The 24,500-nt window shown below is 36.5% G+C and overlaps 1 protein-coding gene across 1 annotated transcript in view; it reads right to left on the bottom strand.

Moving 5' to 3' along the window:
- Positions 1 to 24,500, bottom strand: part of LOC128869190 (uncharacterized) — a 586,599-nt gene that overhangs the window by 201,764 nt on the left and 360,335 nt on the right. The window contains exon 8 of the mRNA XM_054111701.1: positions 19,609 to 19,750. Within this exon, the coding sequence (XP_053967676.1) occupies positions 19,609 to 19,750 (142 nt within the window). The remainder of the gene's footprint in view (positions 1 to 19,608; positions 19,751 to 24,500) is intronic.

The raw sequence follows: 24,500 nt of genomic DNA, 5'->3' as shown, positions 1-24,500 counted from the left end.
AATATTGTCGGAAAGTAATATTGGAGCATATTTCTATTCACTTGAATTCTGGTTCGAAGTCTCAGATTATGCAAAACTCAACATTGTCGCTGCAAGCATACCACAGCTAAAATTAACGGAACTACGCTCTATTATTGATGCGGCATTGGCATTAAAATGGCATTAAGCGATCGTCGTCCAAGCGACCTTTTCAATGAGATGAAGCGTGCAGCCGGCTCCGCTTTGAGTGGCCGTCGCGCGAGCTGAATTTAAGTTTTAGATGAAACTGCGAATATGCAGACCATCCACCAGTAATTGGGCAAGCCCACTGCATATGGTCCGCAAGACTGATTGGTCCTGAGGGCCATGGGGCGACTATCGCGCCCTAAATTCAGTTACAGTACCCTACAAGTACCCATTGCCCTTCCTGCACGACTTTGCACACATACTTGCAGGTAAAGTTATATTTTCGAAAATCGATTTGCTGAGAGCCATCCACCATATCAGGATTCACCCAGAAGACAGTACAACATCATTCGGCTTATACGAATTTACACATATGACCTTTGGATTGCGCAACGCTGCGCAAACGTTTCTAAGAGTCTTAACACATTACCTACCGTGTGTTAATATTTCATCAAACTTCACAACACCCCCGTGTGCATACATTAATTTCGAATGAGATAAAATTAGATTCCTATTTTTCAACTAAAATTGTACAGGATTGTACTTATTATTGCATATTCAGAAGATAACTTTGAGGATAGCATTTCAGACAGGAAAGTACTTAAGAAGAGTTTTCGGATTAAATTTGTCCCACACCTAGACAAAGAGTACTATAATACAATACAATTACCAGATTCAAGTGATTCTGAAGAAGAAGTTGCCAAAATTTTGTTTGGCCAGAATTTGATATGCCAAGAAATCAACAGGATTTTCATATGAAAATATTTCCAGGAAATTTAACATCGCTCTTTATTGGTGATGAGCTTTTATCTACTATATGCCAAGAAACAAATAAAAAAATAAAGAAATGAATAAAGGACAGTATTTGTTGGAATCTCTTTCGACGTAATATTCGAAATCGCTTGGTAAAAATTCAAAACATTATCAACTATTTCGGTAAGACATTAGGTATCATTAGAGATACATATAACCTTCATAGAATCTACACCAATAAAAAGTATCTATATTATGTAAAATTACCAAGTTTCCCGCTACCTCCGAAAGGAACCATTTTACCTCTCCCCTCCCATACGATTTTTTGTTCCTATTCGCGTCCCTTATCTTCCCTCGTACATGGTCCCATGAAAAGCTTAAATCTTGTTTTTGATTCATTTGAATTTAGCCCGGCACTAGAGAATCTTTTTTTCCAAACATTAGTGGATGTCATCTGTGTAGCTTCAGATTCTCAAGAGGATCATCGTAAAGGTCTTGATTTGGTTTTTCGACGCTTGCGTGGAGGCAATTACTAAAATTAAGCTGCCTACATTAGTTAAAGGCCTGACACGTTTCCTCGCTATGGTTCACATTTACAGGCCGTTCTTGTCCCAACGGCTGCTTCATCAAGCGCCGTTATTAAAGATGGTTTCCGGGAACATATATATATTATATATACATATATATAAAGGGTTTTCCAATAAGAGATGTTATTTTTATATTCAAAGAAAAAAGCTATTTTTTAATATAAATGATCGGATGTTTATTTCATTATAAAAAGTAAGGTATGCCGTTAATAGTGGAAAATAACATCAGGCAAATGACCACTACGACCACGCTTACAGGACAATATCCTCTTCATGAAACTTTCCATTACCGAATTGCAAAGTGGCTTTCTCTTTCGCGTGGCCCCAAAGCAAAAGGTCACAAGGTGTTAAATCACAAGATCTCTGTGTCCAATTGTGATCACCTCTTTGATAGATAACACGGTCCGGAACCTTTTCCCGTAAAATATCAATGGTTTCGTTGCTTGTGTGGAAAATAAACGTTTTCCAGATCAATACCATCCAATTCCGGGCATAAAATATCGTTAATCATCTTTCGATAGAGACATCAATTCATTCATAACACTTGTTATTGGAAAACCCTTTATATATCAGGTCAGTCTATAAGTTCGTGCGCATTTTACCCATAATTTCACTTTTGTACGATTTTTCCAAGGTGGATTTATTAAGGTGACAGCATTCACCCAGCTGAATTTTTCACCGTAGGTATGGCTTACGTCAAAATGATATGCTTTGTTTGTATGTATTGGTATGTTTACATTTGCTTGCTGATTTTGACGTGATGGTTGGACCAAACGCATCAACAAATACATGTAGGGTTTTACTTATATGTGTTTGCTGTCACCTGTAATAAATTCGCCTTGGATTTTTCCATACAAAAAATTATTCGCGGAATATAACGGAGCTATTTATATTTACTTTGATATGTTGTGCATTGAACAAGTGATTTTAATCGCGGATAGAAGCACGTGTTGTTAAAAAATAAAATGGAATATTCGAACGCGTATAAGAGGCATATTTGGTATTTTTTTATAAAATTGGTAAAAATGCAACAACTGCTCCTACAGAAATAAACACTGTTCACGGAGAGGATACCGTGAGTGTAAGGACTGCGCAAAAGTGGTTTTCGAAATTCCGAAGTGGTAACTGCGACGTGGAGGATGCCCCGCACGCTGGTCGTCCTGAAGTCTTTAACTCCGACGCCTTGCTCGAACTCGTGGAAGCTGAGCCAAATTTGACAGTCGATATGCTAGCTCAGAGATTAAATTCATCGCATGGAACAGTTCACAGGCACCTACTTCAGTTGGGAAAGGTTTCGAAGCTAGAAAAATGGGTTCCGCATAGACTTTCCGTCGCCAACCTTCAGCAGTGAGTGAATGTGTGTTCTCAGCTGCTGCAACGGCTTGAAAATGAAAGTTTTTTGAACCGTTTCGTTACTGGTGATGAAAGGTGGGTCCTTTACAATAACTCTGTTCGCAAACGCCAATGGTTAGATAAAGATGAAACACCAGAACCGACCCCTAGAGATGGGGTCACCTTTAAAAAAAGCACGAACTTATGGACTGACCTGATACATATAATTGGCGCGTACATCCTTTTTGGGTGTTTGGTCGAGCTCCTACTCCTATTTGTAGCGTGCGCCTTGATGTTGTTTTACAAATGAAGGGACCTACAGTTTTAAGCCGACTCCGAACGGCAGATATTTCTATGAGGAGCTTTTTCATGGCAGAAATACATTCGGAGGTTTGCCATTGCCTGCCGAGGGGCGATCGCTATTAGAATAAAACTTTTTCTTCATTTTGGTATTTCACCGAGATTTGAACCTACGTTCTCTCTTAGTTCTGAATGGTAGTTTCGCATTGCTGGAGTTGTTTCTGCAATTACTCAAACATCTGACAATCGCTCTCCCATTGGGTGCTCTTTAAATAAAGATGATTCCCTTCTTCTTTGTGCTGTCAATTCTTTAGCCGATGATAATGCAAGAATGATAGAAACTAGATTGCGCCCATCAGAGAGTGCGTGACGTAGCATCAGCTGAGTTGTGCAGTGTTGCCAACCATTTGCTCTTCGTAATAATTTTTGTGTTTACACCCAAAATGCGAAATTTTTTAAGTTTGGTGTTTGTTTCTTTTTGTTTTTAATTTAAAGCTACCGAAACTGTATTATTAAGCAAAAGAATTTTAAAAAGGTTACTCTGAAAAGATTTTAGTGTTAATGAAAATTTATATACGTTAAATAAAATTTGATATTTTGAAAGTGAAAATTTAATTTATTCTTTGTTTTAAGGTTATGTTAGGATATTAAATCTTCTTCTCTCAACTATTCTTAACATTGAAAACTGTTTTACACATTTTAAAAAGCGTTTGAATTTACTGAATGCGAATTAAAACCCTAGAGTTGTAATCGTTTCTTCCGGTCCTCAATCCTAAGTGGGACATAGGGCATTAAGAGGTGTATTCATAGTAAAAATAAGCAACAAAATACCAGAAAATGCTGAAAAAACCCATAAAGCCATTTTTACAAAAAGAGTACCTTATCTTGTTACATAACCTGAAATATAGCAAAAAAGTAGTTCTCTTAGCGAAACAGTTTCTCCTAACAAAAAAACTCATAAACTAAATTGTACATAACCATAACACATTTATTTAAAAAAAACGCTGATTTTAAAGACAATTTGTCACACATACAAATTGTAGTAATTCAATAAAAATTTGGTATTTTATTTTCTTTAAATGGGCATTTTAGTGCGTTTTTATATCCAAAGCTAGGCAACACTGTAGTAGCGAGAGAGAGATTTGACTACTGAAAGGAGAAGAACACTAACAACCAGTGCGACCAGATGTTAAAAAGAAAATAAATCTAAATAAAACTGAGTGAATTATTGAACTAATTTTTAAAATATGTTTTTTTCACAAAATTATAAACCTTACATTTTAATTAGAACCGGCTAGAAAAATGTCATGAAGAAAGAAGTAAAACTTCGAGTCTAAATAACAAAAAAAATGACAAATCAACTGGTGCTAATACGACGACACTCATTGTCAAATTTTCTGAGAGCAAAGTAACGGTACAACGATAGGCGCCATCTCATTATTCTTTCCATCATGATGATAATGCACATGCTGTTGTTAATATCTCGACTACTGTTGCTACTGCTGCTGTTGACGTCGTTTTCTCTTCTGCGTCGCCCACTCTCCAACCATCATCTCTTAATGCTATTGAAGTAGTCAAATTTTCTGCTTGGACTGAGGTTAGAAATAAAACGCTGAAGAAAACAATGGTTGCTGTTGGCTCAAGTGATAACACCGAATTGAGTGTCGCCGTTCACAATAAATGGACGAGCAGACGATATTAAAAGCTACGTAGAGAAGTGTGCAAACATTGACAAGAACTCTCTCTTATGCTTTCTCTTATGCTCAAGTGATAACACCGAATTGAGTGTCGCCGTTCACAATAAATGGACGATCAGACGATATTAAAAGCTACGTAGAGAAGTGTGCAAACATTGACAAGAACTCTCTCTTATGCTTTCCGCTGATGAAGAAACACAACCCCTTAGACAACCCAGTGGACAAAAACAAGCATAAACGAGTCAATTTTAAACTAGGCGTTTCATCGGACAACATTGATAAATTACTAACTGGCCAGCTAACGTTAGGATAAGGCCGTTCAGATTTTTTCAAAAACAAACTATCCAATCGCGACCAATTTGAGGTTAAATGACCCTAGTAAAGTTACTATGATTCATAATGGGCTAAATCTATATTATCACAACATTTCAGGTTTAAGGACTTAATCTATATGCACTATATAGCATCAGTTTTGTACTGAAGAGGCTTATGACATATTGTTATTGTTGAGACGTGATTAACCTCGAAGTTTAACGATTACGAATTCTTTGACTCAAATCTGTACAACGTTTTTCGTAAAGACCGTCATGATGTTAAAACTGGTAGCTTAAGAGGAGATGGCGTTCTAATTTCCTTCAAAAGAAGGTATCGCGCATCTGCATCAAGGTCTCTAAATCACATGGCTGTTTATATTTGATCACCTGGTATGTCCCGCCTAATAGCAGTGGTATATAAGGCGCGTGTGAACAATATCACTGCTCTGGTTGTAGATAATTTATATGATGATAATCTTTGCGTATTAGGTGATTTTAATTTATGCAACATGATAAGGTGTAAAAATTCTGCAAACACGGGTCTCTCACCTAGCAATGTCACTACGGATTTAGAATCTTACTTTGTAGATTGTCTCCTAAGCATGAATCTTACTCAAATTAACAAAATTTTTGATAAGTTAAGTAAAATACTAGATCTATTCTTTATAAGTGATAATATTAATTATTGCATATCAAAGTGTATTTCTTCAATATTTGATGCTGGTATTCATCATGTCCCTTTAGATATGCTAAATTCTTATGAGTTTTTACCTTTATTGTGTATTGATGAAACTACTTTTAATTATGCATCCTGTTATTATTTCAATTTAAATAATGCATGAACTTTACATTAATAATATTCCCATAAAAAAGAATCGCTGTTATAAGTCACTGTGGCATAATAAGCAAATCAAGAAATAAAAAACTCTTAAAAATAAATTCCTCAAGAAATTTAAAGCAACAAGTAGTCAATTTTTTTTGCAAAATACAAACATTTTCAAAAGAAATTTAAGACCTTAGATGATCTGCTTTTCTAAACCTATATACTTAATACTGAGCGGAACATCGAATCTAATCCGAAGTCATTTTGGAATTTTGTAAAATCTAAAAGTCGAGCTCGAGTATACCTGCTTCAATGATGTTGGATAATAAATTTGCAAGTACACCTGCTGAAGTAGATAAGTTATTTGCGGACTTTTTTATGTCTAATTATGCCTCAGTTGTTGAGGTATCCCCAGACTTTTCATCCGAGACATCCTCATCTCTAAATTTTGGCAATCTGCACCACTCATCTGATGACATTTACTTTCTCTCAATCCGTCGTCACATGCAGATGCTGATCGTCTTTCAGCTATTTTGCTTAAGAATTGTCCAGCGTTAGTAATTCCTCTAGGGATTATTTTTCATAAATCTTTATCTACAGGCACTTTTTAAATGATTGGAAGTTTATAATCACTATACACAAACAATCATGATTTGGTTACTAGTCTTGCTGTTAACGAATATTGTATTTCATCGATTTCTAAAGGGCTCCAAGTTGATTGCGTCTACAATGACTTCTCTAAGGTATTTGACAAAGTGTAGCACGAGATTTTAGTAAACAAGTTGGCTTGCTTCAACTTTCACTTCACCTTTCTTCAATGACTTAAGTCATATTTGAGGGACAGACGGTGTGCGGTAAAAATTGATGGAGTTTTATCGAACCACTTTGTTGCTACTTCAGGATTCCCCTAAGGGAGCATCTTATCAATGCTATAAGCAAATTTTTTACTTTTTCTAATTTCTTGCTCTTCGCCGATGATTTAAAAATCTTCTCATCTGTTAAGGACTCAGTGGATGCTCAGAAGTTTCAACTCGACTTGAACAATCTTCATCGTTGGTGCAAAAGATCGCGCCTGTGATTAATTATTAAAAAAAAATTTCCTTTAACATTTTCGAGGCGTCAGTGCATTTTTAGCACATCCTACACCATTTCAAATGATGTACTACAAAGTGTGACAGAGTTTAAGGATTTTGGAGTATTATTCGATACGAAATTTTCCTTCAATGGCTACATTAATTTTATTCTTTCAAAATCGTATTCGGTTATAGGCTTCATCCGTCGCAATACAACTGAATTTTCTGATCCTTTCGTCTCTTGTTCGTTCTCACCTAGAGTACGCTCTTATCATTTGGAAACCTTACGACCAACTCTCGATTAATAGAGCAGAACGCGTTAAAATTTTCTTAAGAAGGCATTACGTTCACTCCGATTTGAGTGGCCTGTTCCATCCTATAATTCTAGGCTAAAACTAATTAATCTAGAATCTTTTGAAAAGAGAAGGACAGACCTTTCACTTTCGTTTATTTCAGTGTTGTTAATGTCATCGTCGACTGTCCAGATCTGCTTGAGCGGATAAGCTTTAATGTTCCCCAAATAAGTCTTTTTACCCTTTTCATGTGGAAAACTTTAAGACTAAATTTGTGAGTAATGCACCCATTGCTCGCGCACTTCCAGACTATAATTCACTACGTAATACCAGTCTGCTTTTTTTACATTATCCAGATCTAATTTTGTAAAAAAATTAAATTTAGTCACTTAATATTGTATTTATATTGATTGCTAATATTTTAGTTGTCAAATTTGATTTGCTTTTCTTTACATTTGTGTCTAGTCTGTAGGGTAATTTGTATTGTAGATTATTAAAATAAATAAATAAAGACTGCAATAATGGAGGAACGAACGTATACAATATAAAAAATTGGCCCATTCAATGAAAAAGCGCCTGCGAAATGCCATTGAAGCTAACGGTTATCATCTACTTCTTCTTAATTGGCGCGATAACCGCTTTCGCGATTTCGTCCGAGTTTAACAAAGCGCGCCAGTCGTTTCTTTCTCGTACTAACCGGCATAGGTTATCATACCAAATATTAAATTAATCAAATAATTACGTAATCACATTATGTATTGTATAAAAAAAGCCTTTTTTAGAGTTTGTGAAAATAGTTTATTGACAGTGTCGAAATAGTGTGTTATATAATATGTTTTTGTTGCTTTAGTTTTTGTTTTTCTAATGAATTTGAAGCTTTTTTGTATTAATTCCCTTTAAATGTTGTGAATAAATATGAATAAGTATAAAAAAGAAGTCAAAGATAAACACAGTGTGCTATTTTTTTCTATTGAAACCGAAAAATTGAATTTATTTTCTATGTCAAAACTCATTCTTGAGATATTCTATATATAGGGTGGGCCATGTAAATCTTGCTTCTTGAATCGGCTATAAAAAAAAAAACTAATCAATATTTTTACAAACTTTTTTTTTTTATTTTGAAGATTGAACATTGTGATTTATGAATGAAAAATAATATCGTTCAAATGACTACCACGACTGGCTTTACAGTAGGCCTTTCGATCAACCCAATTTTTGAGCACATTTTCGATTGTTTGGGCTCCAATTTCATGAATGGCAACTTCGATTTCGTGTTTTAAAGCATCAATCGTCTCTGGATGGTTCGCATAGCATTTGTCCTTAACGGCTCCCCACAAAAAATAATCCAACGGGCTTAAATCACAGCTCCAAGGCGGCCAATTGATATCGGAATTTCGGCTGATTATTCGGTTTTCAAAAACAGTAGCCAAAAGTTCGAGTGTAACTTTGGCAGTGTGACAAGTTGCACCATCCTGTTGAAACCAAATGTCGTCCATGTCATCCTCTTCAATTTTTGGAAACAAGTCGTTGAGCATGTCACGGTAACGCTCGCCATTTACTGTAACTGCGGCTCCTCGCCCATTTTCGAAAAAAAATGGCCCGATGATGCCGCCAGACCAAAAACCGCACCAAACAGAGACTCGTTGTGGATGCATTTGCTTCTCTACAGTAACGTGTAGATTTTCTGAGCCCCAAATCCGACAATTTTGCTTATTGATGTAGCCACCGATGTGAAAATGAGCTTCATCAGAAAAAAGAAGAAGACTCACCACTTTGCAAATAGGTTTTCAATATTTCCCAATTTTGTTCAAGCGCAAAGCGTTCCTTTTCGTAAATGTCAAACCTTTAAGTAAATTATGAACACATTTGACATGTCATTTGTGTTATCATTTAAAAAAAAAATAGGTGGTTCAAAAAGCAAACGCTATATGGCCCACCCTGTACATGCCATATATGGGCCTGATCAATTTAATTGTAATGCTTTCGTTTATTTATTTCTCTTAAAGGGTTCAAATTTATTTTAGTATGAGCTCTGATATTTTTGTGAGAAATATACTTAAGAACGATTCGGTGTTCGTCCAAAATTTTGTGAATTGTTTTCTGTTTTATATTGTAACTGGAAAGTAAGTAAAAAATAAAGTAACTGGAGTATTCTTACAGTACTTTATTTTAGTTGAAACGATGCAATAATGTCGAAAGGGAAGAACTGAACTCCAACTGTTCGAAAAGCAATCAAAAGACCAGAGTATCCCATAATGATATTTCAACACAATTAAACGTTTCAAAACGATGGCAGCAAAACAGAAGAAAACGTTTCCAGAAAAATGCCAGAAGAATGCGCGGAACACTACTATACTAGCTAGATTGATCGGATGATTGTTAGATTTTAAAAATAGGATCCTGGGAAGAGTGCTGCTAACATCCATCGATGAATGTTTGTTCACCGGAAAAAGTCATTGGCAGAAGCAAGACGTCTTGTTGGACTGGCACGGACGAAGCCATTAGTAACAGCATCGCAACGATAATGCCGAATTGAGTTTGCTCGAGCGCACATATCCTGCACTCAACATCAGTGGCTTCATATTCTATTGAGTGATGAAACGAAAGTAAATAGTAGCCCAGTTGGTAGGAAGAACGTGCGTCGGGCAAAACGTGCAGCATTCGACGCCAAGTTCGATTCACCAATCATAAAACATGGATAGGCTCAATAATGGTGTGGAGCTGCTTTTCGTGAAATGGTGTCAGGTTCATCGTATTCAAGGTAATATGGACGTATTGAAGGTAAAATGGATGATAATGCTACCTGATGCGGAAAAGAATTTACCGGTGATTTGGAAATTGCAACAAGACAATAATCCGAAACACAATTCTCGTGTTGCAAAAAAGGTTTTCGTAGGCATTTTGGTCTGGGCATCTTCGAATCCGAATTAAGTCCAATAGAACATCTTTGGGACGACGTAAAAAGTACGTAGAATTACACAAATTTGGATCAGTTATCAGTGCGGCTTCAGAAGTGGTAAGTCCACCATCGACCAGATTTTCACATTACGCCAAATCCTGGAAAAGACCCATCAAAAGCAAGTCGGCACCCATCACCTCTTTGTCGACTATAAAGCTGCGTTCGATAGCCCGATAAGGGATTGCCTGTACGCCACCATGTCTGAGTTCGGTATACCAGCGAAGCTCATACGGCTTTGCAGAATGACGTTGAGCAACACAACCAGCTCCGTCAAGGTAGGAAATAACCTCTCCGAGCCATTCAGTACCGTTCGAGGTTTCAGACAAGCCGATCCACTGTCATTCAACCTCTTCAACTTCGTGATGGAAGGGGTGCTCCGAAAAGCTAGTGTGCATCGTATGGCACTATTTTCTACAAATGTGTCCAGCTCCTTGCGTACGCCGATGACATTGACATTATGGGCCGCTGTAAGCGAGATGTCACGGCTGTGTTTTCTGCTATCGAAAAGGAATCATCACGAATGGGTCTGGCGGTGAACGAGGGTAAAACGAAGTATATGCTGTCTACAACGCGGAACACACGGCGTGTGGGAACGCACGTCATTGCGGACAACTATACTTTCGAAGTTGTGCCAGAATTTATATATCTTGGCACCGCCGTTAACAGCAACAACGATATCAGACTGGAGATCAAACGGAGAATCACTCTTGCTAATAGGTGTTACTATGGGCTAAGTAAGCAATTGAGTAGTCGAGCCCTCTCTCGCATGGCCAAACTAACACTTTACAAGACGCTCATCATACCGTAGTGTCACAAAGCGATGCAGCCGCTCTTGGGGTGTTCGAGAGAAAAGTTCTTCGTAAGATCTTCGGTCCTGTGCGCGTTGGCGAAGACTACCGTTCAAGAATGAACCACGAGCTGTATGAGCTCTACGCCGACACTGACATAGTTCAACGCATCGCCATCCAGTGCCTGCGTTGGCTAGGGCATCTCGTGCGTATGGATGAAGAAGCTCCAGCAAAGAAGGTGTTCGAGGGCGAAGTCCAAGGGAGCCGACGCAGAGGGAGACCATTGCTCCGGTGGAAAGACCAAGTGGAGGAAACCCTATGCTCGCTTGGTATACAGAATTGGAGAAGGCGCGCGCGGAGCAGAGGGTCCTGGAGAGAGCTAGTGAGGTCGGCCGTAACTCGGTAACGAGTTGTTATGGCCACCTAAGTAAGTAAGTAAGTATTTGAAAAGATCAAGGCAGCATGGGAATCCATTGCTGTTAAACGTTGTAGAGGTTTGATAATTCAGTGCAAAAGCGCTATGAAACAGTAATAAGGCAAAACGGATTTTCAACAATATATTAAGGTATACTTTTCGCTCTCGTTTTCAGTTTTTATGATTTGACTATCGTTTTGCTTCGTTCTTAAGTATTTTTGTCAAAGGAATTTTGCATTGTATCAGTTTTTGTACATGCAGTAAAAAACGTCTGTTTTTCTTAATCAAAAAGACTGATACTGACATTTTAAATTTATAAATTAGTATATAACTTAATATGCAACATATGATTTAATTTGGCAAGTGAAGACGTGTTTTTTTAGGTGCCTAAAAAACGTGATCATAGGTGTGGAAAACAGCCCACCGTACTGCTAAAAGTGCATAGGGACGTCCCCAAAACCTTAAAGCAGCGACAATTGAATAGCTTGACAAGTTAACCTGATGACAACAAGCTAAATATTTAGAAAACCATAGCTAAGGCTTTAAACTTTAATAACTGGTGGTTCAAAATAAGAAACCTACACAAACAAAAGTGCAAAGTGCTGCTGAGAGTGAGAGCATTGTGTTTTGTTTTCACGTTATCCTCAGTGCAACTATTGTGTGTCATCACTGTTCTCTTCTGCCAAAATACCGGGAGAATTGAGCGCTGCCACATATCCTAAAGTACAACAGTGTTTGCGCTATTACCCAATAGATGGCGCTCAACACACCACCTCCTGGAGGTGGAAAAAATTACGATATGAGCGAATTGATAATAAAATTTAAAGAAATGGAAAATTTATGTTGATCCCTAAAAGAAGAAAATTTTCAACTAAAAAATGAATTAACTAGCATAAAAATAAAAATGAAAAGTAGTGACATAACTGCTAACAACAAAATGAATTTTACACAGATGAAGAGGAGTTAGAAAAAGAAGCTGTTTGGTTAGTCAATAGAACCAAAAAAACCAACAAGAAAAGAAAAATTGAATCGTCTCCAGAACTTGTTGTTACCGATCAGATCAAAAATAATAAAAAACACGAACTGAAACCTCCCCCAATTATACTTTCTGGCACGGAGTTATGTCAGCAAAATATCCAAACATTACTTAAAGACAGTGCAAAAGAAAATTATTCCCTACGGCTAATTGGCAAAGACCAAATAAAAGTAAATGTGTACGATAGCACGGACTATAGATCAATTACAAGCAAACTCTCGCAGCGTAATAGCCAAAAACCTGCATCACACATGACAACCCGAAGAAATTGTTTAAGATCTTTAAATGCAAGGCCTGAAAGCTATACGCGCATTCAAAAAATTGAAATGGAAGACTAAGCAACCTTTAAATATGTTCACTCTGTGCTTCGATGCTACAGAAGACATAAAAAAGATTTACGAAATAAAACAAATTCTTAAAACAATCATAAAGATTGAACCTCCAAAATTAATCCCACAGTGCAAAACCTGCCAAGGATACATGCACACGAAAAATTATTGCTGTAAACCGCCAAAATGCGTCAAAATCGCAGGTGACCATAAAACAATTGATTGCACTAAAAAGGGCAACGAGCTGCCCAAGTGCGGTAACTGTGGGCAGAATCCACCAGTGAGCTATAGAGGTTGCCAAGTTGCTAAAGGATTGCAAAAACAACGTAACAAAAGAACTGCCGGTGAAAAAGAGCCAGAAGTTAAAAAACTACAAAAACCAGTGCGTGATTCGCGTGTTGAGAACGGTAAAACCTTCGCTGCAATTGTTGCAGAAAAGTCAACTGAACCGAAGAATGACGATATTTTATACCAAATATTGTTCGAACTAAACGAACAAACTTCTTTTAATACACCCTTTATTTATTATTAGAAGGCCATTACGCACTGCGACCAGAGCTGATCTATTGTGAAAGGCCTATTTTGTAACACTAGAGTTTTAGGCTTTTTAGAAATTTTAGCACAGTTTTGGGTTTGTTGTTCCAAAGATTGCTTGGAGATACTACGATACCACCGAGGTGGTGAAGTCTCTGTCTGCCCAACGCAGGACATTCACAAAACACATGTTCTGAGCTTTCTATGTCCATTTCGCAAAAGCGGCAGACATTGGTCTCGGATAGACCAATATTATTTAGATGGTACCTCAGGCTGCAGTGACCTGTAAGGTATCCTGTTAAAAGACGCAGATCTACTCTGTTTAGTGAGAGAAGTTTGTCAGATATTCCTTTGTTGGGACTTAGGAATAGTTTGGCTTGACGCTGACCGGCACAGTTTAGCCAGTGTGCGGCAAGTTTTCTTTCTTCCCATTTCCTAGGGAATTCATTAATGTGGCCTTTTGTCAGTCCACAGAAAGGCTCAGGACCAGTAAGTTGCATATTTGCTCCTTGTTTTGCAAGGTCGTCAGCCATTTCATTTCCCCCATGTCCTTCACGTCCCGGAATCCAGCCTAGTGTTACTATGTTGAGGTTCCCTAACGTGTTGAGAAGGTTAAGACAATCATTTACCAACTTAGAGGTGACAGTTGTTGATAGAAGTCCTTTTAGAGCCGCTTGGCTATCTGAAAGTATGTAGATGTGAGTACCTCTCATTTTCCTTCTAAGGCATTCTCTCACACATATAATATTTCAATGGCATGTATTTCTGCCTGGAATATTGTTGGGTAGGATCCCATCGGAAGCGATTTTTTGAATTTGGGCCCATTGATTCCTGCCCCTGTTCTACCATTTTCCAATTTGGACCCATCAGTAAACCATAGCTGAGAGCCAGGTTTGAAAGTGATAGAGTTAGTTCTCCAGTCTGTTCGTTCATTGATTATAACTTGGAAGTTCCTGAAGAGTATTGGTTTGGGTGATAGTATATCATCCCTATGAAGAATGGGACTATGTAGGAAGTCTTCTAAGATCTTTAAATGTCCTTTCATATCCCCACTTTTAAGTTCAGATATACCTTTTAATTTTAAGGCACTCGAGCGAGCTTCCCTTTCAATTATAATTGGAAGCGGTGGTATGTTCAGGAGCACACCCAATGCATCCGTGGGACATGTTTTCAAAGCCCCTGTAATACCAACACATACCAGGCGATGAAGTTTGCTTAATTCGTTTGCTGCCTTTCTTTGCTTGACCTTGGGCCACCATGCTAAGGATGCATAAGTGACTATGGGTTTCACAACTGTGGTGAATGTCCAGAAGGTCACTCTAGGGTTTAGTCCCCATGTCTTACCAAAAAGCCTTGTACAGGCAAAGAATGCCCTTGTGGCTTTTGAAGTAACTCTCTCAATATGGGAATTCCACGTAAGCGTTTTGTCAAGACTGACGCCAAGATAGTTCGCTTCTGTCGAGAGTTCAAGTGTTGTTCCATTAAGGGTCGGGCATTTGAGATTTATGTTCCTTCTCCTAGTAAACGGTACAAGTGTTGTTTTGGATGGGTTGATGGAGAGCCCTTTTTCCGTGCATCATTTGTTTATTATTGTAAGGGCTTGCTGCATGCGATCCGAAATGGTTTCCTCATGCCAGCCTAATACATAAACTACTAGGTCATCAGCGTAACCCTGAGTGTGAAATCCTAGGTTATTCAGTTTGTGGAGAAGTTCATCTATGACTAGAGTCCACAAAATAGGAGAAAGTACGTCACCTTGAGGGCAACCTCTAGTGGCTTTAATAGATTTGATTGTTCCTCCTAGTTCGGTGCTGATCGACCTAGATTTCAGCATGAATATTATCCATCTAGTAATGGGTTCAGGTATCTCCTTTAGGTATAGGGCATTATAGATTGCCTCATAGGAGGTGTTATCAAAAGCTCCTGATATGTCAATAAATGCACATAGAGCTATCTGTTTGGACTCAATAGCCTTTTCAATAACTGTTACCAGACTGTGTATTGCAGTCTCAGTGGATTTTCCCTATTGATAGGCAAATTGAAGTCGATGCAGTGGAAATTCAGCTAGATTGTTTTCCCTAATATACTGATCAATTATCTTTTCCATTGTTTTGAGGAAAAATGAGCTGAGACTAATTGGTCTGTATGATTTAGGCAATTGTTCGGGTTTTTTCCACACCCTTGCTTAGCCGCATTGTAAAACTTGAAAAGGCTGTAAATGTTGTATATGACGAATAAAAGTCATATTAAAATTATGGCTTGGAACGCAAACGGTCTCTTGAAGCACAAACACGAGCTTGAACTGTTATTGAACAAAGAGAATATTGATATATGTTTAATATTTGAAACGCACTTAACTTCCCAATCGTTTACCCTGTTCAAAGCTACAGTACATACTGCTCTAATCATCCCCTTAATAATGCCAGAGGAGGTAGCGCAGTCATAATTAAGAAAGCTATTGAACACCATGAAGGAGACAAAATCTGCTCATCAGAATTTCAAGCCTCATCAATTTGCATCAATTTGCTTGGAACGGATCTCTTTGTGACAGCGTTATATAGCCCGCCAAGGCATAACATTAAAGTAGAAGAATACAAACAACTTCTTAATAGACACAAAGAAAGGTTCGTCATTGGTGGCGATTTTAACGCCAAGCAAGTTAAGTCGGGCTCGCGCTTAACAACTACCAAGGGTCGTGAACTCTGGAAAGCAGCTGAAGATCTATGTAGGTTGTCGAGTAGTATCTACAGGTAAACCAACATACTGGCCAACTGATCCTGATAAATATCCCGACCTGATCGACTTTTTTATCCTCAGAAAAATTCCGAGCAATATGATATCAGTTGAAGATGGCTTGGATCTAAATTCAGATCACTCGCCTATATTCATCACTGGAAAACTACAGCAAATTTAAAAAAGCCAATTATCCCCAATCTTCCAATCAAAAAAATAAATATTTCCCAAGTTTGGGCATAAAGCGACATTGAGAAAGCCGAGGTCTTTGCAGAACATCTTGAAAAGATATTTCAACCCCACGAAAGATATGATAGCTTCACCCCACCTCCAGCGGTTCAAGAAATTTGTGAAATTGAACTATTTACATCATTACTAATATCTAAATTGAAACGAAAGAAGAGTCCCGGTTTTGACTTTATAACTTCGGCTGTTCTTAAAAACCTAACATACAAGGCATTAATTAAGCTAACAACGATTATAAATGCGTGCATCAGCCTGAAATGTAGCATAATGATCCCTAAAGCAGGAAAAAATGCAAACGAGGCAGCCTCATATCGCCCAATTTCATTACTACCACTCATGGGAAAACTTTGCGAGAAACTATTTGTCTTGCGCCTAAAAGAAATAATTTCACTCAAGCAACTAATTCCAAAACATCAATTTGGCTTCAGAGAAAAACACTCGACGAAAGACCAAGTTCATCGAATAGTTCACACAATAGAAGAGTCTCTGGAAAAAAATAACATCTGCTCTGCGATTTTCCTAGATGTAGCTCAGGCTTTTGATAAAGTCTGGCATGAGAGGCTGATCTATAAGCTTAAGATGTTACTTCCGATGCAATTTACTGACTTATTGACTTCTTATATTGAAGATCGATATTTTCGCGTAAAACATTGACTGATTAGAAAAATCATGCAGGCGTTCTGCAAGGCAGCATACTTGGACCTGTATTGTAATTGTTGTATACTTCCGATTTGCCTGTTCCTAAATCCTGCAAAATAGTGACGTTTGCGGACGATACGTGCATGCTCGCTGTTGGCGAAAACGTGGATGAATCTACTGCGAAGCTACAGGAATCGATTACTGTAATAACAAACTGGACTAGTTTGTGGAATATTAAACTTAACGACACTAAATCGGTACACGTAAACTTTACAAACAAAAAAGTTATCTACAAACCCATTAAAATATTTTCCGCAAACGTTCCGTATGCTTGTACAGCAAAGTACTTGGGCATGACATTAGACACTAAGCTCAGGTGGAAGGAACATGTCAAAACCAAAGTCGCTGAACTCAATTTAAAATATAGAACCTTGTACTGTCTTATCAGCAGGACGTCTAAATTACGCATTGAAAATAAATTGTTAATTTACAAACAAATCCTTAGGCCAGTGTGAACTTATGGAGCTCAACTGAAAGAAATCATTCAACGTTTTCAAAACAAGGTAATCCGGGACATCGTAAAAGCCCCCTGGTATATACGGAATGACGACCTACATAGAGACCTACAATTGCATACAGTCAATGAAATGATAAATCTCTACGCTGTCAAGCATACCAATAGGATTGAGCAACACATCAATGCTGAAGCCTCATCTGTTTGCGATGAAGCAATATATACTAGGAGGCTGAAGAGGACGAAACCACTGGACCTAGTGGTTATTAAGAAGTAGATTCATAAATTCACAAACTTAAATTGCTTGTTAGTTACATAACTAGGTGTAATAACACGAAATGTTACTATTTATTTATAACGTTTCAAAAAAAATTAGATTTAATTTGAAAAAGTCTTAAATGGAGATAACCAGGTATTGTGCTTAAGTATCATATTTTTCAATTGCTGCATGTATATGGGTGTTATAGGCTTACTGGATAACCGAAAATCAAATGTTAACTTCGGAAACGCGCTACTTGCATAACTCAATAGTGGCGCCGAAACTGAAAATCCCAATTTGTTTTTTTTTTATATCTTACAAATGTTTCCCCTATTGTGGCATCACTGACGAAAGTTGTGCAAGCTAGAGGCGGCGCCTTCTGAAAGCCTCTACTTTATTTTTCGTGTCTGACATCATGAGTTAGAATAATATAAAACAAATAAGCAAAACAAACAAAAGGTACAGAAATTACTTCTTTGTAAATATTCAGTGAATGGCTTCTTAATATTATATTTTAATTTCAAGATATGTGACTTTTAAATTCGACAAACTATGTGATGAAAAAAAGTCCCGCGTGTTCAATTGTTACAACACGAGTTATAAAAATACTTCCAAATGCAGCCTTTTTCGTTTTTAAGCCAATTCTATCATTCTTGGTTCAGACGGCAAAAAATTAACATGAACAGTGGCTGCGTTGATTTTTTCTTATATAACCACCACAATCTCATATCTCCAGGGACGACTGAGAGCCGCTTGAATTGCCTCCACAGTGACAATTTATGACATAAACGAATCGAATAAATAATGATTTAGAATGAATTCAGTGACGGTTTGCTTAGAATAAAGAAATTATACCTGTTCATTTTTTTATTTTGTACTACTACTTGTATTATCAGTCAACCTTTAACATGCTACTTTCAAAAATATTTAAATGAGACCTTCTATCACTTTATACATTCTCCATGGAATTTGCACATTCGGGGGGAATTTTACATTGGTTTCAATCGAAAGTAAAATAATGTCCTTCGTATCTTTGGCAACGATCTTGGCAACGAGGAAGTTACAAGCAAAACATACCCCATGAAAGCCCTACTCTATTTTTATTAAGAGCACATAATGATAGTATAAAACATTTGATTTAGATCTAAGAAGGTAATCATTCAATTTATGTATTTTGTTAATAAATACACATCATTTATCAGATAAGAGTAGTGGGGCACACTTAATTGAGTGTGCAATTACGTGGCGCCTCGGCTGTTGGTTGAAGGAATATGTTGACCAGAGAAATTTGCTAAACATCGAGGTACTGTACATACATAATGATTAAGACGTAAAATCTACGCTTCCACATCTTTCGTCTTTCTAGAAGTCTATCCCTATGTACAAAAAACAAGGCAAACATCTTCATCCAATCCTGGATATGCCCATAATACTGGATCATAAACTCCAGCATTAGTTATCAAACTTACTTTACGATCTTGTTTTAAAACACATATGCCATTTACTCGCTCTTTCTGCATGCTTCATTTACTTACATATATGGTGCGAATATACATATGTATGTATGTATATGATTTATAAAAGTGTTCAAAAGAACGATAGATATAGTGTGTGACAAAAAATATCAAGAAGTGATTGTTAGTAATAACTAGGTATATAAAATGAAATAAAAGCATATACATATGGGTATTTAGTTGGAAGCGTTTAATAATTTATGACATAAACGAATTGAATAAATAAATACAGGCATACGGAACATACAAACTAATAGACTGACATACAAGCAGTTAAACAGTCAGACAGACAATTAAGTACTCACAAGTGAAACTTCTCGTTCCACACAGGATTTAACTCCTGTGGCATTGTACGTGTACGCTTTTTCACCTTGCTAACTTGCACCGTCACATAGGGATCACTGGTACCGCTTTTATCCTTCGCTATCAGGCCTTGAGCACAAATCACTGTAGAATTACATATACGTGTTTTTTAATTTAAATCTTTTTTTGCAATTATATCTTGTGGATACACATTTTCGTTTCATTATCAAATATCGAAAAACAAATTTGTTTGTACGTATGTTTTGTAGGTAGGTATGTAATGTAATGCCCAACTATAAACATTAGTATTAATAAATATATGTATGTATAAATAAGTGAGTTTGGAGTTTTGGGGAAAAAAATAATTTGTGATTGTGCTGGAGAAGGGTAAGCGGAAAAAAGGAGACGCAAAATATAGGGGAAAATGTCCGCTTGTACATATGTACATACCTTGTGGCATACCTTCATATATGTATATGCATACGCATTTCACTAAAAGGGCATGCAATTAGTGTACAAACATACATGTGTATATAAACAAATGTACAAGTTTATAATTTGCCTTTATCATGTTCATATGCGAAAAAATGAGAAGTAGATTAAAGATGTTTGAAAAAGTTTTGAGGTGGGCATGTCTAGGTGCGGTCAAAATATTAGTACTGTGAGTGACAGGAAACACAACAATAATATAATATAATTGGAAGATAAATACGTATGTGCGAAAAGTAAACAAAATTAAACGAAGGCATATTAAATTTCACTTCACTGTTATTAAGTTAACCACCGTACTTAACATAACTCCTATTGTTTATATTTCATTTAAATTCACTTTAAGTTTGCTAATTTTGTTTTAGCGAATTTGTAAAGCTTATTTTCAATTACTATTAGTAGGGTAGTTGTGTGTTATGGTTAATGACTAGGAGCCAATTGAGTGTTCGAAGTGGAGTTAATCAAGAATCCAAAACTAACAAAATTTAACAATTAAAAAAAACGAACATAAGAAAACTTTTGTAATTGTATTTTTAAAACTTTATATATGGCTGGAGGGCGAATACTCGTATGAACAAGCCCCAATTTTCTGGGTAAGTTTGGTTGAATTCTTAAACTAAGTTAAAGACTAAAATATTGGACGTGTAACTTAGAGTAGGTGAAAAACCAGGCTAAGCTTGCATAAAAAACTAGCTTGAATGCGAATGTTATCGCCGTGAATGCGAACAAATATCAAAATTCAGCTGTAAGTGCCGATTTTGTCACGAAGGTACATAATTTGTTTTTTTTATTATTATTTTAATATTTATTTTCAAAAATTTCGTTGTCAGTCAATAAAAAATTAAATTATGCGCGGTGTATTGTTATTAATTACTGATCTAATCCAATTTTTTATGTTAAAATTAATGGAAAAATGTTGCAAGCGATTACACAAAATACCGTAGAAAAAAATTCAGAGTTTAACATTCACTAGTATAGCACTGGAATATTTTAAAGCGTATTTATTAAATTTTTATATATACTTAGAGTAATGCATCATATTCATATAAGTCTATCTGCTCAAATTGTTTATATCTTTTCAATTCCACGCGATAAATATCTGCGAACTTTAGGTAATTTGTCTTAAAGGAACATGGATAGAAGCATTAAGCACAAAACTGGCGGATTTTATGCATTAATTAAGCTATTAACTATTCACAGTTATGGCTGTAGTATTCATCTCAAAAAAAGTTGTTTCGAAATTGCATTGAGTTACTTTGTCAAAATTCACATATGTTGTTGTATTGTATTAATAATTAGCGCAATTAGTTAAAAGTGTTAAGACAAATCAGGGGTTTTTAATTAAAAGTGCCCAATAAAAATATATTTACAAATAGTTGAGCAACATCACAAAAATTTAACTAAATTCGGCTGTGCCGAAATCTCTAAACCTTCAAAGCTATGGTACAGGGTGCTCCAAATAAGACCTACTAATGTTAAGCACAAATAACTTTTTAATTTTTTGACATATTTATTTTTCTCTCTTTGTAATATAGGTTATAATTGAATTGTTGGAAATTTATTATGGAACCCTACCGCAAGACCACCAACAACGACTACAATACGCTATTCGTTTTACACAATTAGCCACACAAATTGATTTTTTAAATAATGTTTTGATGTCGGATGCAGCGCATTTCCATTTAAATGGTTATGTCAACAAACAAAACTGTAGATTGTGGGGCTCTGAAAATCCTAGGGCAACACACCAACATCAGTTGCACCCATTTAAACGTGCTGTTTGGCGCGGTGTTAGGCCATTAGAGTTGTCGGTCCATATTTCTTCGAAAATGAGGATGAAACGCCGGAATCGATTTCAGGAGCTTCTTACAGAACATTGATTCAAAACGTTTTGCGGCCAATGGCGGAGCAGTATCCTAATTTGTGGTTTCAACAAGATGGAGCAACTGCGCATACTGTTAGGCGAACTATGGACCTGCTGCGTAGTAGTAGTAGGTCTTATTTGGCCCACTGTACTTACAAATAAATCCGGATAACTTTCATATGTTAATATGATGCTTTCCATTTCAATTCAACCGGGCTATTCGGGACATGTTCTTCGATTTCGATGTAACTGAAATATGTTGCTCTCTAATCAAAATAATGAAACACGTATTTTTTTGTTTGCCCGAAAATTTTTTTTTCAAGATTCTGGGTTCAAAATGATCGTAATTACTTGCACGAGCGACTGTACAAACAATAGGAAAAAAATAGTTGACAATTTTTTATTTTGCAAAACAGAGAAGTGGGAAATTTTTTCGAAATTCAATATTTCAAAAACTTCAATTGAGTTGAATGGCCAGTAGCTAAAATCGGTTGTTTTTGAGTAATGAAATTTTGAGTAAAAACCCTGTTTCGCACTTTTTGTCTTTTGCAAAATAATACATTTTCAACTACTTTTTGGTGTTGTTTGTACATGAAATCGCTCGTGCAAGTAATAACGAACATTTCAAACCCAGAATCATTAAAATCGGTTCATTTTTGACTAAGTTATGAGCAATTAATTTCTTATATAACTAAAAAAATCGATTTTTCGGGCAAACAAAAAAATACGTGCTTATTATTTTGACCATGGACAACATAAGAAGAACATTTCCCGAATAGCCTGGTTGAATTGAAATGGAATGCATCATATAAATAAATATATGTTAATATATGTACATGCAGTCTGTCTAATAGAAGCGCGACCGCCATAACTTGGAAACTATTTGACTAATTCGATTTTAACAAATTGCATTGTATGGGCTTGCAATATTTATTATAAGCAATAGCTAAGCGAAATAGACATATGGGACAAACCAACTTCATCATTTTTCTTCTAAAATAGCTGAATAATATCTTCTTGAATTGCCTTATAACGTATGTATATAAATGTGTGAGCGAACTAGTAGTAGTTTTAAATTATTTTGTGTTTTGCCTCAAGTTCCGTTACGTTTGAACGTTGCTTTGACTTTGAGTTTCTTGAAGGAAATATTATAAGGGACAAGTGCTTTCGTTAAGATTTTATTTCTTTATATGGTAATTACGTGATATTTTTATACACAATTCACAATTTAAAAGATTCCTTAAGGTAAGTTGAGAAGTCTAATGAAAGTCTTAAATAATTTTCATGTGGAATCCTACACAAAGAAGAACGCAGCTTTCTTGCGAGGAGCGAGATAGTATTCTAGCTTATAGTGAATTGGTAAATAGCGCTAAAAGTAAATAGAAATAAAAAAGGTCTTGATTTTTTTGAAAAATCCGGATTAATATGGAAAATTTAAGAGAACTGGTCCATCGCCTAAGATTTCCGGCAGGTCTAACAGAGAGATAAGACGGTTAGCTGCCAAAACATAAATACCAGCCCTAATCAAATTAAACGTAAACTTTCTCCCAATGTTACGAAGAGAAGAATACAGTAAACTTTGAGTGAAGATTCGAATTTTAAATACCTCTATCAAAATAGACTAGCTTAACCGAAATTTCCACCACACCATAAAGAAATAAACTTGAATTCGCCTACAATCATAAGTTCTGGGATGATGAATGGCAGTCCATAATTTTTAGCGGTGAAAAAAAAATTTAATCTCGATGGGGCCATGGAGGTTATGGGAAGTATTGGAGACGTATTCGCAAGCTACGACGAAAGCGTCACTCCTGAAACTTCCACGGTGGTTCTCCTATAGGAATGGGTAAAAATCGTCCTTAGTGTCCTTCAGCCACTTGTAAATTCGATGCCACGACGATTAGTAACATTTACCATAAATAACGGAGACGACCGAACGCTTCGAATTGCTGATGAAACTCATTAGTTTTTCGTTGTCTTCTTGTAAAATCCAAGGTGGGCTAGTTCTTCTAAACATCTTCGCAACTAACGGTAATAATCATTTTTGGTAAATCTCCTTCATCAAAGCTGAAAAAAGAGTCCCAAGCATAAGCCGTAACTGGATGCTCAACAGTTCGTTGACGATGAAATTGTCTTGGTTCATGCATGCCTTTTTTCAATGTTTATTCAATGTGTTGCGGAATTTTAGGTCTTCTGCACATAAACGTCCTCGAATCGTGTCTTTGGATACATTAACATCACTTTTCTCTAAAACCGCTTCAGCTTGACGCAACAATAAGTTCGGCTTTGTCACAAGCAAATCAATGATCTTCAGATCTTGCTTTGGAAATTGTGGTCTCGTTCGGGGCAGTCGTCAACGTGTTTAACTTCGGTATACCGTTGCACTCATTTATTTATGAACGTCTTCGACTTCTTCAAATATTTTACTGCAGATGCACGTGAGATTTGTAGGGCATTAGAGTGTGTATGGTACATGGAAACACTGCTTAAAATCGTTTTTCATATGCGGAAATCAGTTTGTGAAAACAACGTACGCTTTTA

This window comes from Anastrepha ludens, chromosome X, assembly GCF_028408465.1.
Source record: "Anastrepha ludens isolate Willacy chromosome X, idAnaLude1.1, whole genome shotgun sequence".
Classification (NCBI taxonomy): Eukaryota; Metazoa; Arthropoda; class Insecta; order Diptera; family Tephritidae; genus Anastrepha; species Anastrepha ludens.
Note: the sequence above shows the minus strand (reverse complement) of the source record. Positions and strands in the feature narration are given on the sequence as shown.